This window comes from Anser cygnoides, chromosome 3 (genome assembly GCF_040182565.1).
Source record: "Anser cygnoides isolate HZ-2024a breed goose chromosome 3, Taihu_goose_T2T_genome, whole genome shotgun sequence".
Taxonomy (NCBI): Eukaryota; Metazoa; Chordata; class Aves; order Anseriformes; family Anatidae; genus Anser; species Anser cygnoides.
The window spans coordinates 89,163,002-89,179,470 of NC_089875.1; the positions used below are offsets into that span (position 1 = coordinate 89,163,002).

General features: G+C 39.7%; 1 protein-coding gene across 9 annotated transcripts in view; it reads right to left on the reverse strand.

Moving 5' to 3' along the window:
* The window catches only part of SENP6 (SUMO specific peptidase 6), a 93,339-nt gene that overhangs the window by 74,748 nt on the left and 2,122 nt on the right, over positions 1-16,469 (reverse strand). For 2 of the 9 annotated variants that reach the window (XM_066994661.1, XM_048050435.2), the window contains exon 1: positions 6,737-7,491. The exons of 5 other annotated variants lie outside the window; for them this stretch is intronic. In XM_066994661.1, coding sequence (XP_066850762.1) covers positions 6,737-6,788 — 52 coding nt within the window. In that variant the 5' untranslated portion in view covers positions 6,789-7,491. Of the gene's footprint in view, positions 1-6,736; positions 7,492-16,469 lie in introns of those variants that run through there. 2 more of the 9 variants (XM_048050439.2, XM_048050441.2) reach the window with 2 other exon arrangements.

Sequence of the window (16,469 nt, forward strand, 5' to 3'; positions counted from 1 at the left end):
GAAAATTAAGTAAGTTTGCAACACTTTTACTACATTCTATTTAAAGTACTCAAAGACATCTCACAGCTATGTGTATGTACTAAGGAACTAAGCTCTAGTTATAGTGTCAGCAGTTCTCAAACAAAAACTTCCATCCTAAACATTTGTGTCACTGAATTAGGCAATGATTTAATGAATAAAACCACACCATTTGATTTTAACTCACTATGCAACACCAGATTATCTTCACGATATTTCCTGAAGGCCAAGAAATGTCTTGGCATCAGCAGCAGAATCAAAAACATCTTTTATTTTGGATTTGTGAAGGGACAGGGCAATAGGGATTACCAGGTAACTCTTTTTGGACCATGGCATCCACCAACACAAGCTGAAGAGCACCCACCCATTCAGAAAAGTGCCATTTACTCCTGAGAATGTGACATTCATAAGCAACTGACTTGGCCAACGCAAGACACCAACTCTGACTCCACCACAGCTTAAGATCAGCTTCACCTGAAAATATTACACGTTCACCGCTGTTGAATACTGTAAGAGAAGGCTTAAGACATGCTTTTAAAAATTAAGGAAGATAAAATTACCGCTGTGTTTATTTCTACGTAATGAATAAGAATATACATATATATATTTAAGCAAGAACTAATCGAGAGCATCAAACAGATTTCAACCTATGAAAAGTAACTCTGCCCTACAAAAACTCCAACTTTAAACCAAACGGGCACTAAAAGTGGGGCCTGAAGAACGAAACACTCCAACTCTGTTTTTCCCCCAATGGAAGTGTCTTCCAGAACAACTAAGTTAAGAGTTACATTTGTGCTTCTTGCCCCAAAAGTATTTGTCCCCTCTATCTCTACAGCCTCCCCCACTGCAGCAGCTCCATTTTTATCTTGTTTTCTCAGCCTCCTGCAGTATCTTAAGCTATCCTGCACTCTTTCACTCCTCTCTTCAACACACACACATCCATGCACGCACACGCTGACCTGTGCACAGAGTCCCCCTGCTCCCCTGGCCCCTGACTTCTCAGCCAGTGTGGGTACAAAAATCACTTTGCAGCAAACTGAGCCATGCTGAGGAAACACTGAAGCCTTTGCTTGCAGGACTCCAATTTTTGGTTCTTCTGAATTAGTAAAGTGGGCAAATTTCACAAAGTCTCAATCTATTTACTTGTGAGGTATCTACTCTTCAAACAAAGAGGTTCAAAAGATGTTAGTAGGAACAGAAGAAAAAAATTGATGATGGCTAAAAAAAACCCACCCAAACACCACACATTCTTATAAAGCATTATTTAAAAGTGACAAGTTGAGTTTGGCAATTAGTCTCACTTTACAGGACCTGCTACAACACAAAGCACCTTGACATCCCTCGGTTATCTCAATTATAGACGCAGCTAAAACCCTACAGAAAAGAGGAAGCCTGATACTGCACTGAAATGTATGCGTAGTCTTTCAGAAACAATAGCAATAAAAGCCAAAGTAGTTGTTTAGATCATTTCAGTAAATAATCCATTATGTGTTTTATCTCTGTACATAAAACAAGCAGCAAAATACTAAAATATCCAAATAGGCTCATTATAAAAGTATTTGTGCGAGCAAGACATTTGCAAAATGCTGACTTATCTTTGCTAGCAAGCCATATATTGATACTATTATTTATGTTATTACTATTATTTTTACACTTACCCTTACATAAAGAAGAGTGTAAGGATCTATTCTATGAAGATTGCCAAGTTCCTGGTTTGGATTTGTTTTTGTTTTTTTGCCACTAAAAGACAGTAGAATTTCTCCACTTTTTCTGAGAAAAAGTAGTGTTTTCCTACCAAATCTAAGTGCCAGAAAGTAACGAATGAGGCCTGCTGCACAACACAATTACTTACACCCAAAACTTTTATGTCCCAGTTAGTGCAAAACTATTACAGCAGCAGCTACCAAATGATAGATGTGCTTTTAACTAAAACCCAGAAAATTGCACACAGATGCCTTCCAATTTAGAAAGCCAAGGACAAGTCTGGGCTCCTAAAATCCCATCTCAAAATTAACCAGGAAGAGGTGATGTGGAAGCAGACTTGGGCACAGGCTATTATTTTAGACTATGCTACTGAGTGTATTACAACACGTTTAGAGAGCATTCAAAAACTACGATTTTTTTACTATCTTTCCACATGCTTTAAGCTGTTTGTCTTTTTATTAAGATTTCATGCCATTTATCGCTGATGTTAGATTGACAAAAAACACGATAGTATGAAGATTATTTCAATTTTAAACCCAACAAGTGGGTTTAAGATCTCCCCACTCAATACCTGAAGTTAATGCCACTGAAGTGAATGAGGAGGTTTCCTGTTCTTAAAAACGTTGGAGAGGACACTGAAACAATGGGCTGAGAAGAGAGAGATGCAATGCTGTAAAAAAATTCCAAATGGGGCTGAAGACAGGAAGACATAAGAGAGCCACTAGAGTCATGAATTTCTCACTTTCAGGTAGAAAACTACTCTCAAAAACAGAAGAAAGGAACAGAACATATCCAGACACTGATGGGGCTGAGGGAGACCAGGGTGGTCTGGTCAACAGCATAAAGAAGTTTAGCTTCTGATAAAGACAGAAGAAGGTGAATGATGCTCCTTCAGTTCCAAGCTAATACCTATCTCCTCTAGGTCATCAATAGAAGTGTCAGAAACAGCTTCAGAGACCATTAAAACAATTAATAATTTCACTGTTAAGAGTAAAATAAATAGAAGAGGGATAGCAGGTGGAAAATTTTCAAGTATTCTATCTAAATATAAACTCCACTCTGCCCTCCTAATTTGTGTTCTTCTCATCAGATTTCACAGCAAGATAAAAGTAATGAAAAAGCAGGAAAGGCTGACCACCACTTCAAATAGCAACTCTGCATCTACACAGGATCACACGCAGGGCCTGTGTTTCTGTGCTGCTCCAGAATCTCTGCCTCCTTTAAGAAAACACACAAGCCCACAACCCTTCATTTTGTGAAGACAACCCTTTATACGTGAGCTGAATGAAAAACTACGCAGTCTTCTAGAGTCCTCAGACAACTGTGAAGTTTCTTCTGCTGCTGCTAATGGGTAATCCAAACAGTTTTCTCATTTGTTATTAGGAAACCTGTAGCCAAGAAAATGGAATGAAAATTGAGCAAATTCCTGTCATGACTGCACTCAAATCTCTCAGCAGCTCTGAAGGTAGGGACTGGCAACATTCCTTACAGAGGAGGTCCTCAAACAGAAACTTCAAAATTAGTTCCCCAGTATCACTACTGTAACCACCAAGAGATTTTTAAAAGGGAAAGAAAAAAAAAAGAAGAAAACATGAAGGAATAAAAGGTTTCTCCTTTCTTCTGGAAAATACGTGTTTTGGAATACTTTATACAGTTCATCATTTCTCTTCTCCAGTCTTAAATTAAAAGCTTCTCTATATCCATGCAATAGATGACAGACAATATCTCCTTGCAGCTCAGTAACATCCCAAGGGGCAGAGTATAACAAGAGTTCCCACAATTTTTCCACAGGAGTAATGATCAATAGTACTCTCCATTCCTACAGTAAGCACTGAACATCCCCTTCTCCTAAATCTAAATGGATTTGTTTATTACTGCTTTACGTTTTAGGTCTGACTATCAAGTAAAAAATACAAGAATTCGTGCAGACAGAAATCTCTGTTCACTAAATTTCTCGTCCTCCAAATCAGGAAAGAATTCCCATGCAACAGGGCTACTCTGTTAGCACAGATTTCTGCACATTCTTCCTATGTGTTTGAAACTGTACTGGGGAGGAAAGTAAATTCAGAAAACAAGGAAAAAGTTTCACCAATTCCACTTGCAAACTAGCTAAAATAACAAAAATGCAGTACTTTCCATTCTTCCAATTTTAACAGTCCTCACGTTTCAAGAAAAGTAAACATGCAAGTCATGTATATCAATAGATACGATGTCTATTAACATACTAAAAACTATTACCACCGCTCCAGAAGCAGTTTTGAATGCAGTTCAATTAATGCAGTTTTAAAGTGTCAAACGTTATAGTTCTAGGAATCTTTTCCACATTTTCCATAAGACAGTCTATACAATACAGCATAAAAAACGATGACACATTAGATATGTAAGACTGGCCAAAAACCTGAATGCTAGTATGAATCACACTACTGAAGAACAACATTACCAGAAAGGCAATAGATAAATTACTCAAGGAACACCCTTCCAGAAAGACCCCTTCATTTTTATTGGAGAATAAAATAATGAAAATATTAAAAGAAAACACTTTAACAATAGAATAACAAGCTATTTCTGTATGGTAATGTCTAATACACTAAACAAGAAAAACGCAGCACCTTACTGGACATTTGTAATCAAAAACAAAATTGCTAATCTTACTTGCAAGCAATTAATTTCATTCAAGTGCACTGTTTATCTGAAGTCTGACTGATAGTCAATGTAAGTGTGAAGCACCAGAATTTTCCATGTGCATATATACACGCAGAGGTACATATTTAAACAGAACAATTTCTATTAGATTGAGCTCAATTACAGTGACAGACATAACAAGCATTTGGTACCTAATTCATTTGTTTTGAGCGTTAATGGCAGAGATGGACAGAAGAATTCTCAGTTCTCCCTCTTCCCTCTACCAAGCTTTAATCTAATACTTCTGAAAACATCAAGCAAACACAATTGTTAGTTGCTGCTTACATAGATTCTAATGGAGTCTGTGAAATATATAGACTCAGATTAGGCAGAGATTTAATTCTAGGCTCATATTCTAATCATCACCTTGCAGTCGAAGTTGATATATTCCCTACTCCACGCACGTTTTTCCCTGGTTTAGTCCACGTTGTACTTCTTTCACAAAATCTGGAACTCTCATGCTTGTCTAAAGTCCAACCTTTGAATGAATAATGGTTGTTCTAACGTGCTGTCATAGGTTTCCAGATTTAAAACTGCTAGATAATCCACATAGATACATTGTATGCCTTTTTCCTATGAAGTCAACACACCCTATAAGAAGTAAACCTCTCAAGTAACATTTGAACACTTCTTTTTCCTTTGCTTCAAGTCAGTACAAAGTTTACCTGCTCTTACTAGACCTGTTATAGTATTATCATCCTATCTGGACTTGGTCCACCCTCGTAAATTTTCGTCACCATTGTCCACATTAGGTTTTCTTCACAAAAGATTCCTAACACATACACACGAGCATGCTTGCACACTCTTATGGTTTGCATCCCATCACATCATTAGTCCTAAAATTAACATGTCCCCGAATAAAGAGGAAACACAAACCTGATTGATTACTCTGCCCATCGGCCCTGGAATACTGAAACTTCCACGGGGGATGCTATCCAGTGTCATGTTGATACTGATGTTGAAATGGGATCTCAAAAATAAAAAATGGGGGTGCTGCACACGAAACCTATCTTTTGTTAGCCACCTGTCCAACCAGCATGCAGCCAAGGTGTGCAGAGAAGACAGTGACTAAACACCATCCTGACACTTCGGGCAATACAAGCAAACCTCACTGTATTCTGTAGAGAAAGTTCAGGAAAAAAAAAAATGGTGTCCACAACGGAGAGTTCTCCTTTCACCACCGAACACCTTAAAGGTAGAAGGGAGGTAACGTGACAGCAGTTATTAACCAGAAGGCGTTTCTGAACATCAGAACTTCAGATTAATTATTTAAACCAGCAAATAGTATTTTGTTCATGCAGTATTTCTGCTCCAGAACCTCTAGTAACAAGAAACAAAACCCAACATCCCGCAGGAAGATGTGCAAGAGATAGTACCTATATTATACAGATCATACAAAATCACCATTGCTAAACTTACACCTGACTTGAAAAACTCCACTTATGAAGAACAAATTAATATATTTTTTTCTTATCATTGTGTAAGTATTTAGCAGCTATGGGCCCATGTTAACCAGATATGTGCTTATAGCAATTTTGCAAGACTACAATACCAGACGATTTATTCACAGGTTAAACTGCAAAGAATCAACAGTTAAATACATCCAAAATTCAGTGTACTTTTTTCATTAAGAGCTTTACAGAGAGGAAAAAAAAAAAAACACTGCAAAAAAAAATACTCAAGGCTTTATAAACGCTAAAGGTTCTTTTTAGTTACAGCTGATAGACTCATCATCAAATTTTACAAATTACAGCCGAATATAAGCACAAAACGCCCCCCCCTCCCCAAATGAACCTCAGTGCCAAGGCTTGAAAGTAGCATTTTAGAAGCAGCCCGGCCTCATTTCACGGTGAGGGGGGAAAGGTAGGGCCTAGGCCGGGGCCTGGGCGCCGAGCAGGGGCAGGGGCAGGACGAGCCCCGCTTCCCCCTCGCCCTGCGGCTGCCAGCCCAGCGCCCCTGGGCTCGGAGCCCCCCCGCGCTGCGCCAAGCCCCGGCTGCTCTGGGCGCTCTGCCCCTGCGAACAAAACACGGCACTGCCCCGGCCTCGGGAAATGAAAGAAAGGCAGAAAAAGCACAAGGGATCGGCTCGCCCTCGCTAAGCCCTCCCTCCGAAGCAGGTCTCTTTTCACCAAATGGAGCCAGCCCTGGCGGCACCCTCCCTTCCCCCACGCCACCGGGGCACCTCTCATTGTCGTCGGCCCCCAACGGGGACCCGATGCACACACACACACGCACCCGCCTGCCCCCGGCCCCCGGCCCGCTCCGCGCCCCTCGCCGCTTGCCAGAAGCGCAACGCGGGCCGCGTTTCCCCCCGGGGGAGCCGTGCACGCACCTTCCAGAAACAAGCTGTCTCTGCAGCCGCCGCCGCCGCCGCCACCGGCCATCTTCCCGCTGCCGAGCCTCGCTGCCTCACTCCATCGCTCAGCGAGGCGGCGGGGCCTGGCCCTTCCCCCGGCCTGCGCGCTCCGCCGCCCACCCCCACTGCGGAAGGCTGCCCGACCCGCAGCGGCGGCAGCAGCGGCACCGCCGAGGCCCGGCCCTCTCCCGCTCCCGGCGGCCCGGGCCCCGCTGCCTTCCGGCCCCCGCGCAGCGGCAGCAGCGGCAGCCGGCGGCGGCAGCGCGCCCGCCCCGCTCCGCCCGCCCCCTGGCCGCCCGCCGCAGCCCCCCGCGCGGTCGCCGGCCGGGCCTGGCCCTGCAGCCGCCGCCGGAGCCCGCTGGGGGAGACGGGCCCGGCCGGGGCTCCGCCGGAGCCGCCTCCGAGCCGAGGGGGAGGCCGAGAGAAGGCTGCGCTCGCTGCCGCCCCTCGCTCTCCCCCATGAACGGGGCCTCCGCGGCGCTGCCCTGCCGGGCCCCCCCCCCCCCCGGCTCCCCCGGGCCGGGCTCGGGCCCCCAGACGCTAAAATGGCCGCAGCGGCGCTGCGCCCTGCCACGGCAGGGGCTCGGCCGCTCCCCCCTCGCTCAGGGCTGGAGGTGAGGAGGCGGCCGGGGCCGCGCACAATGAATGAACTCGGCGGCGGGGCAGGACGGGGGCCCGCTGCTCTGCCCCTCGCGGGAGGCCGCCGAGGGCCGAGCAAGGCTCGCGAGTCCTCACGTTATGTGCGGCCCGAGAGAGGTGTTTGTAACCGCACGACCCGGATCCCGCAAAAAACACGGCGCTGCCAAGGCGACTGCACAGAAATTGCAAGTCATGGCCTCCGGTGTGTCTGATTTTTAAAAGAAAAAAAAAAATCCTCGTTCGTCTAGCACGTAGGGTTTTGTATTTTAAATGGCCTGCCCGTGAAGCCAAAGCACCAAAACATCTTTTTAAAAAATGGAAGGTAAATTCTGACAGCCTGGAATTGGCAAAAGCTAGAGATGGCTTTCTTGGACACATGCCTTCATCTGACACTATCATGCTACTTTGATCGCAGAAACGAGGAATTCATGTCTGATTTAAAGTACCTAGTTTTAAAATGACTTCTCTCTGAAAAGTGAGCTCCCAAAATTAAGGAAACTCAAGACTTCGCACACTTAAGTCCTAAAATAGGTTAGCTTCAAGTACATAGTGCCTATGAAGATTAAAAGCTAGATACAGGAAAACTGCAAGTTTCCTAAATTTGTTACTTTCATTCCCAGATTTACTGACACCAACCACATTCAAAAGCCAATGTGTTTACAAACACTTAAGAGAGTGCTTAGTTTGCACACCAGCAAGAGATGCAGAAAAGGAAGACACAAAAGATGTCAGTGCTCCCCAAATGCTATATAGCATCACCAGAGCTAATGAGCAATTAGAAAAAAATCCAAAAGCTGGATCAGTGCTGCCAAACTTACACCTCTCTGTAGAAAGACTTTTTCTGAAGGAGGAATCGCAAAATATTCTTTCATTAGTAATAAAATTAAACAGGAATCAATTAGGAAAATTCAGTGCAAGCTAATTATACAGAAACCAGAAGACCATATGTGCTTAATAGAAACCTAACGTTAAAAGACCAAAAAGAAGAACAACAGAAGAAAGGAAATTTAGAATCTAATTTTGTAAAAATACCCTATCATGTCTCAGAAGGGTATCGTCTGGACAGAGGGTTGGTTTATGGTGGAGTCACAACATGAAATCTGCAAAAACAAGTTCCTATTTTCGGCTGAGACCAGAAAGGTTCAGGTCTACCTAATTCTTCACAGATTTTTAAAAACTAAGGATTCTGATTTATTGGAATAAATGTCTGATAAGAGTTTTGTGCTTTTGTTGATCAAGTTATGGTACCAAACGCAGCTTCACAGTTTTATTTTTAGTGAGCACAGTATAGATGAAAACACCTTTTAAAGTATAAATAGCAATGGAAGAAGTTACCAATACTCATCTGGGTGCATCCTTCATTTTAGACTTTTTTTGATTGGTAATTTAACGTTATTTATTTTATGGAGAAGAGCTGCCCCAAAATTACATCTCGCTGCTATGTTTTGGGTTTTTTTTTTTCTCATTATTTTAAAACCGTTGAAGGATGCAAGCGGCTAGTATTTTGTGTGAAATCTCTTTTTTTCATAAAGCTTTTATTCATAGTCCATTTTTTTGTTTGTTTACTAAGTGTTTGTGAAGGAGTGCAATACTGCTGAGTCAAGTCTCTTCAGCATCCTCCTAGCTTTGCTTAGAACCAGAGGATTTTGTCCATGTGTAAGACGTAACTGAATGATCAATGAGAAGAGAAAACTAGCATTCCTATTTCTGCTGGACAAAATCATATAGAATTTACTGAGTTTTCTTTCTCTTTTAAGTCCAAATGTTAACTGTCTTCACTCAGTAAGAACCCAGGAATAAAATACAGCAGTTTGTTACTTCCTGGCCTTTAGCAGCCACTAGAAGTTTACCACTTCCATTACAGGTAGGTGACGATCCCAGGACCCAATCTAAGATCCTAAATTTACAAACATGTATTTACAAACGTGTATTGCTCTATTGTCACAGCACTGCAGAGAGTGAAAAGCTGACTACTTCATTAGGTGATGATCAATTTTTACGTCACCTTAACAAATTCCGCTTTTCCTTCTCTTCCCGCAATGAAAAGCTTGTTACTAATAGATATTTAGATTATTTAGATGAATTAGATAATTTAGTATTGAAGTGACAAATATGTCTTTTTTTCTTTGTATTTCTGATTCTTTCCAATTATTTCTTTTCTCTCTGTGTTTTGTAAGGTTAGCCAACAAAATGGGTGGCTAGTGCATAGAAACTATTTCCTTACTTTAGGAATAAAATAGAATTAGGATTAAAATTTCACACCTTCTGTAGCTGTGGCATTATACATCACTTTTTTTTTTTTTTTACTGCTACATAAATCACAGGGAATTTATTGGTACCCTGAATCAAACCTTTTGTAATTTACAACCCATGAACCCATTCTACAGACTACAATTTGACGTTTTTTAACAGTAACACCTTTTAGAAAATAATGATTATGGACTGAATTATTTGTCATTGTTTTCCACTGCTGTTCTTAGAACTATTCCTTGAATGTATTACAGATGCACAATCTATGCTCTCTATTTTAAAAATAAAAGCTTTTCTTTTGTCCTTTTGACCTGATGCCTGTTTCTCCTCTGCGTTTTTAAAGCAAAATCAGATATATTTCTTGTGCTTACTTTGTCTTGTTCTTGCTGTTAAACGTACTGTTTCACTTTTAGTTTTTGTTGTTGGATTTTTTTTTTTTTGGTCTTGCTTGTTTTTTTTACCAGATATTATTTCAGGACAGCTTGCATACCGTAATAAACTTTTCCAGAATACTCACAAGTGGAAGAATACAATTTGTCCATGTGCTAGGATTTACAGCAATGCATCCAGATTTGGAAATGTTTTTTGTTAAATTTAGGTGTCAAAGATAGTTTGCTGAGTAGATAATAAACAAGTACAGGCTGCTAAACATCATCAGGACTTGCACTAAAACATTCCTTTAATTCTTTCTTTGAAGGAGCCATCGTTTTTAAATCTGACTTGCCTACCTCAAAACGCAACATTGTGTCGTTGCAGAATAACCATAACGAACAAGAATCTATTAGATCTTCTGTTACTGCCATAAACCTTTTGAAAATAAAAATCCTGTTTTTCATTGCTATGGTTGCTGCTTAAATATCTGCTGCACCATTTTAGTCATTACTACATTACCAAAGAGAAACAGTTTTGCCTTAAATCTGTAAGTTCTCTTGTTGGACAGTAAGATCAAGCAACTGTATTAGACTAAAAAGCTATGACTCATCAAGCATCAGAGTGAGAGTTGTAGACCTAAAAGACTGATGGAGAGAAATGTACCACATCATTAGCCACAACACAGCATCAGAGAGTACTTTAGGAAGTAGTATTTCTTTCTGCAGGGTCTGGGCTCCGGAAGGCCCTTTTTTCTGGAAAAAAAGAAGAAAATAGAATTTGGTGCACAGCCCAGAACCACTGTATCAGAGACTGGGAAACAGTACCTCTCCTAACTATAATTATAATACTAATCATGAGAAGAAATTTATAAAAGAGAATGATTTAAAACTTATACACGAAGTCATACAAAAGAAAAAAAGATCATTTATAACTCAAATGTAAAACATCCCATCTGAAAAATGTGGAATAATCTTCTGTATTTTAAATTATTCCTTAATAATTACATTGTGTAGCTATTTTATTGCACATTTTCAGGCAAGGATTGATCGTTGACCAAGCAAAAGAAGCTTTAGAAGACTGTTAAGAAACAAGACCGTTGGTAGTAGTTTTGTAAATGTTAAAGGGAACACATAAAAGGCCGAAGAAAATATAACAGTTCTGAGACATTTAGAATATATTTTCTGATATATATTCAAAATGTCTGTATAAAAGATATCTCAGTATATTTTGACTCACTTTATCACATTTGCTAAGTTTCCTGAAGCAACTCTATTGTTAACCTGAAATAAGATTTTCCCTTTCTCCAGCATTCTTATTGTGATATTCTAATGGCAGTAAGTTTTTGCATACAAACTTATCAAATGTATTTATTGGTTGCAATCCAAGCTTTATCAGTAGGCAACATTATAACTCTGTTCTTGTCTGTCTTTGAGCAGAACTCTTTCATGATTTTACTACAAGAACAGAAGTTCTAACTGATTTAAAGGAAGCAAAATATAAAACATTGCATTTGTCAACATAAGTAGTATGGCATAACCACAATAGCCTTTCATCTGAGAACAAAAAGAAGATAATGAATGCATCCACAGCATGAAATACTAAAATCAAAGACTATGTAATCAGGGAAACAAAATTATAGAAAAATTTACCATAATAAAACTAAAAGCTCAAACTGACTCAAACTGTTACTGAAGACACTTCAGGCATGCAAAAACATACCACATACAAAACATATTATGCATATATGCACAGTGTCAGATCCTGTCTCCTGCTTTTCAAATCAACGCATAATATGCCTATGTCAACTTTGAATGTATTTCTAAACACGTTTAAAAAATATTGAAACTTGGTTCATATTAAGTCACTCTCACAATCACACATGGAAAAAAGTGTTCTTAATTGCCAGCTAGAAAACAGAGCTTGTAGATGGTCTATTTTTGTAATGGTCTCACACCCATCAGAAAAGGAAACCGATTTGTAGCTGAAGTCCTTGGAGATGCTTTGTAAATAATCATTAGCCTCCAGATTTTCATGCCAGCAGAACTATCCAATTTAAGCTAATGTGTATAATAAACAGAAAACATCTAATCAAAATTGTTTCAGCAAGGTCACGTATTTTGGAGTAGGATCACCTTTCCTCTGCCTGTTTCATAAGATACCTACTTGTATAAAGCTTAAAGGAAAATTACTTTTCAGAGCAATTAAGGCAATCTTTCAGTACAAGTTATTACAGGTTTTATGTAGGTAACTTCTGTATGTATCTGAATTATGTTCCTAAAAATAAACTACATCCAGGACACGTAGAACATCAAATACTAACCTGTATACATACAAGCAGAAATACATACTAAAGTATGCGTTTGAGTATGTATGTATTTGTTTCTTACAAATTTCCCTCTCATCAGAAGAGACTCTAAACCTGCTTCTCAGGTAAAAAAGAGAGAAGAGACTGGACTATGATGATGAATGTGCTTTTGTCTGCCTACTTCACTGGTTAAGTATAGTAGTGAACTCATTCTCATCTGTGAAGTAGAACCAGTAAAAGCATATGTAGGAATAACCATACTGCAAAGAATAGAATCCACACAATAAGGATTTGAAAGATGTAAAGGCATCATTTAGTTTGTCCTCCTACATAGAGGCAAGTTGTAAAGACTTACAATGTCACCAGTATGTGCCCTTACAAATCAGTTTAAAATGGATCTTCAGTCTCCACAGATAGCGTATCAGAACATTTCTCCTAATAAGTTTCTTCTTCTACCTCAATTAGAGGTCACTGTGCTCTTCTGAACAACTTTTATATACTGGGAGACTGCTGTTATGTTTTTCAGTCTTTTCTACAATTCCTTCAGCCTTCCTTCACTTATTATTTTAATCTTCTCCCTGGAGTCCCTTTAACTCGCCTGCATTTTAAAGTGGGGCATTCAAAACAGGATGCAGCACTAATGTAGGTCTCTCTAAAGTCAAGTAAAGCAGAATGATTGTCTTCTGCTTCTGACATACTACAATTCCTTTTAATATGTCCTAAAATACTTTGCAACAAAATTACAGTTAGATCATGGTCAATTTGTAATCCAACATAACTCCCCAGCCCTTTTCTATACTGTTGTTCCCTAGCCAGTTGTATCTCACTTTGGATTAGTTCGTCTGATTTCTCCATCTAAAGTCTGTGATTTTGTACTTGCCTTCACTACATATTATCTTGCTGGTTTTAGATAATTTTCTTCATCTATCCAGATCACCTTGAACTCAATCCTGTTATGGCAAGGGCTTGCAGTACTTGCAGTATGGCAGTGAAAATACGAGCAGAATTACGGCTACGATAAGCCTGCACAGAATCAAATGCCACTCTCACACCCACTACCTTTTTTCAACCTGTTTCCTAGGTCAATTTTAAGACGTCACACAGGACAACGGCTGAAGTCTTAGTACGATCAGTATCACCTGCATTCTCTTCATAATAATCCCATATGCCAACTACCCCACTGAGGATGGATAAAACTGTAGTTTGACATCAGAGCTTTGCAGTTATTCCTAGGAACAGCAGATTGGAATATAAGTCCAAGAGACATGTAAGAAGACCTTGATATGTGTACTTTAAACTTCTGCTCTTCTTAGTATTTTTAACCTTACCCACATAAGGGGGGGTGTTATTCTCAGACACTGTTCCCTCTAACAGAAGGTTGTGGATGTCCATTGCTTGAAGATGTTGTGTACATTCTTTATTGTAAGTGTATCCTAGTAACATAGGTCCACAGGACTCAATCTGTTACACATACAGCAGTTGTCAAATGATAGGACGTGTGTTTGGAAGGCTCAGGGAAGATGAAGTTTTCCCCAGAGTTGTGTGGAACTAGGCCCTGTATAATCACTGTGAAATCAAAGATAAGACATCTCCATGGAGTAGAGCCTCTGCTCTGGTGGAAGTGTAGACAACTTTAACTGCTGTAAGCAACATGGGCCCTGAGAGAGGGGAGCTTAAAGAAACTGGAGTTGTCTCGTGCTCACAGTTACATTATACGAAGACATCTCAGTGAGCTGGGATGTGCTAACGCAGTGAGTTTTGCAGTGTTTGTTAGCAAGCTATCACAGTTTATTAAGTAGCACATCACACACTTTTTTTAATTTTTAAAGAGTCTCACTGTCTTTATGCTCTTTGATAAATGACAGTGTCTGTCATTACGTATCCATCCTTGATTCATTCATTCCAGGCATCTGTCATCCTTCTTGCATTAGCTGCATGCATAAAAATGAATGAATCCAGTTGTGTATTGTTCATAATGGGCACCAACAGGTTACATTATTCAAGCAGTTACATGAGGCTGCTAAAAGCAGAAGGCCAAGAGGTTGGGACATACTGGGGGCAGGGAATGGCTGCTACCATTCTGAGTCCTACTAGACACCAATGGAGCCCCCTTGATGTGACACACCCACGTGACATAAACCTGTCACTACTATCGCTGTTGATTTTTGTCAAAAGCTACAGAGATGTTAACTGCTATGGGCATAACTGGCGTGTGATTTTCCTCTAGGTTTTGATTGGGGGTGGGGGATTAGACTGGTTTTAATGTTTTGCTAACTTTTCCTGTTAAAATTTCATGAGAATTACTTTGGTAGTTATTCATCTTCTCTGGGAGCATGAGGTCCACAGAAACAGGTATGCTGTGAACATGTAAGCATATTACTCAGTCAATTTAGTGCTCAGAAGACAGATGCTGTTCCTTGGAATATTATGAAGACATTTATTTCTTTTTTGAGAAAACTCTATAATGTGTGATTAAGTTTACTTACTTTAATATACGGAATTGTGTAAGTTTCTGTAAAAGGCACCAAGATCACCAGCACTGTTCTCTTTATTTTTTAAAGAAAATACAGATGCAAAGTACAGTTTTTCAGCAGTTTGAAGATGTATGTACTTTGACTGAGGATTCACAGTTGCTAAAACAATGTGAAATTTTAGCTAACTGTTTAAATTACAGTTACCATATGAGGCCATGTAGAGTGGAGCATACCTACTATTAATGTCTGTCCTATTTGCTGCCTTGTGGTATAGATGCCAAATGTATTGTTTTTCAGTACTGAAAAGTTTTAAAGTGCTGTATCAGTTTTCATCATAAAAATTCCATTCTCTGCACCACCCATAAGGATGAATGAAGACTGAAATCGTTCTGTGGAAAATTCAGCAAATGAAACATAAGCTTCTTAAGAATAAGTAATATAATTTAAAGAAAATTAAATCATATTCATTACCCCTAAGTAGCTTTCCAAGAGGAAAATAATCAAATGACACTTTTAGAAAAGTATTGGGAAGACATTCAATGCTATAGAATGTTTCCTTTCTTACTGTGTGAAATTTGATTGGTTTCACACAGTTCAAGGTTTGAAGAGGCCTTAGGAGAATACATATGCTATATATATTAACATATAATAAGACGACTTTATGGTTAATAACTTGTGCGATCTGATTAATATATTCACAATTTGGGGATATTTGTTTTGAATTCTATTAGTGTCCTCACCACTTAATAGCAACCCACCTGCTACCATCTCCCCTTCCCCAAATAGACTCACCTTGTTTTCAGGCTCTCTTTATCCATTCCTGTCTCACTCCTCCCTGTGGCTCCTGCACTAAAAGCAATCCTTCAACTTCTCTGTCATTGCTCAAGTTCTTCTCTTCCCTCAGTCTTCCCTCAATCTGTCTTTTTATTCAGTTTCTGTTTTGAGCTTCTTTCCTCCTACCAAAATCAGTACCAAAATCCCTCCCATGCTTCCAACAGAGATTTCTCCAACTCTTTTCCTCCACAATTGCTACCCCATTCCTGCCTTTTGTTACGACTCCCTCCCACTGCTGGTTCTTCTGTATTAGCTTGTTATTGAATATGGCTCATGGATACTAACTGAGGATAGCGATAGCTGAATTTTAGCTAGATGAATAAAAAGAAAATCTAGTCACTATTTATTGAGTATATTTTCTTCAGTACTGTAATTCAGTTTGGTAATAAAACACATTCTCCCCTTCTTGTATTAGCTAACACAAGTCATTTTGTTTTTAAAAGTGTTGAACGCAGACATGTAAGACTGGAACAGCAACCCAACAAATTTCATGTTCAGTGCAAAGAACCTCAACAAAAACATAATTAATGCAACACAATGTTTGAGATTTTAAGCCAACAAAAGCCAGACCATTTAGAGCTAAGGTTCCCATAGCAACCTTACTCTATCTCCTCCTGTGTCTGTGTGATAGGGTCTTTTTTTACATGACCACATATTGCTAGAGAATGTGCTGTATTATTCCATAAATAGAACATCAGCTTAATAGGTAAGTGAACTACACAAGGACTTAGAAAATTGTCTGTGTGTCTTCAAAGGAAATTAAATCAGTGTGGCTTGCAGAGGTACTGTATGTATATAAACACTAGCAGAAATTTTCACGTAAGCTTCAACATCA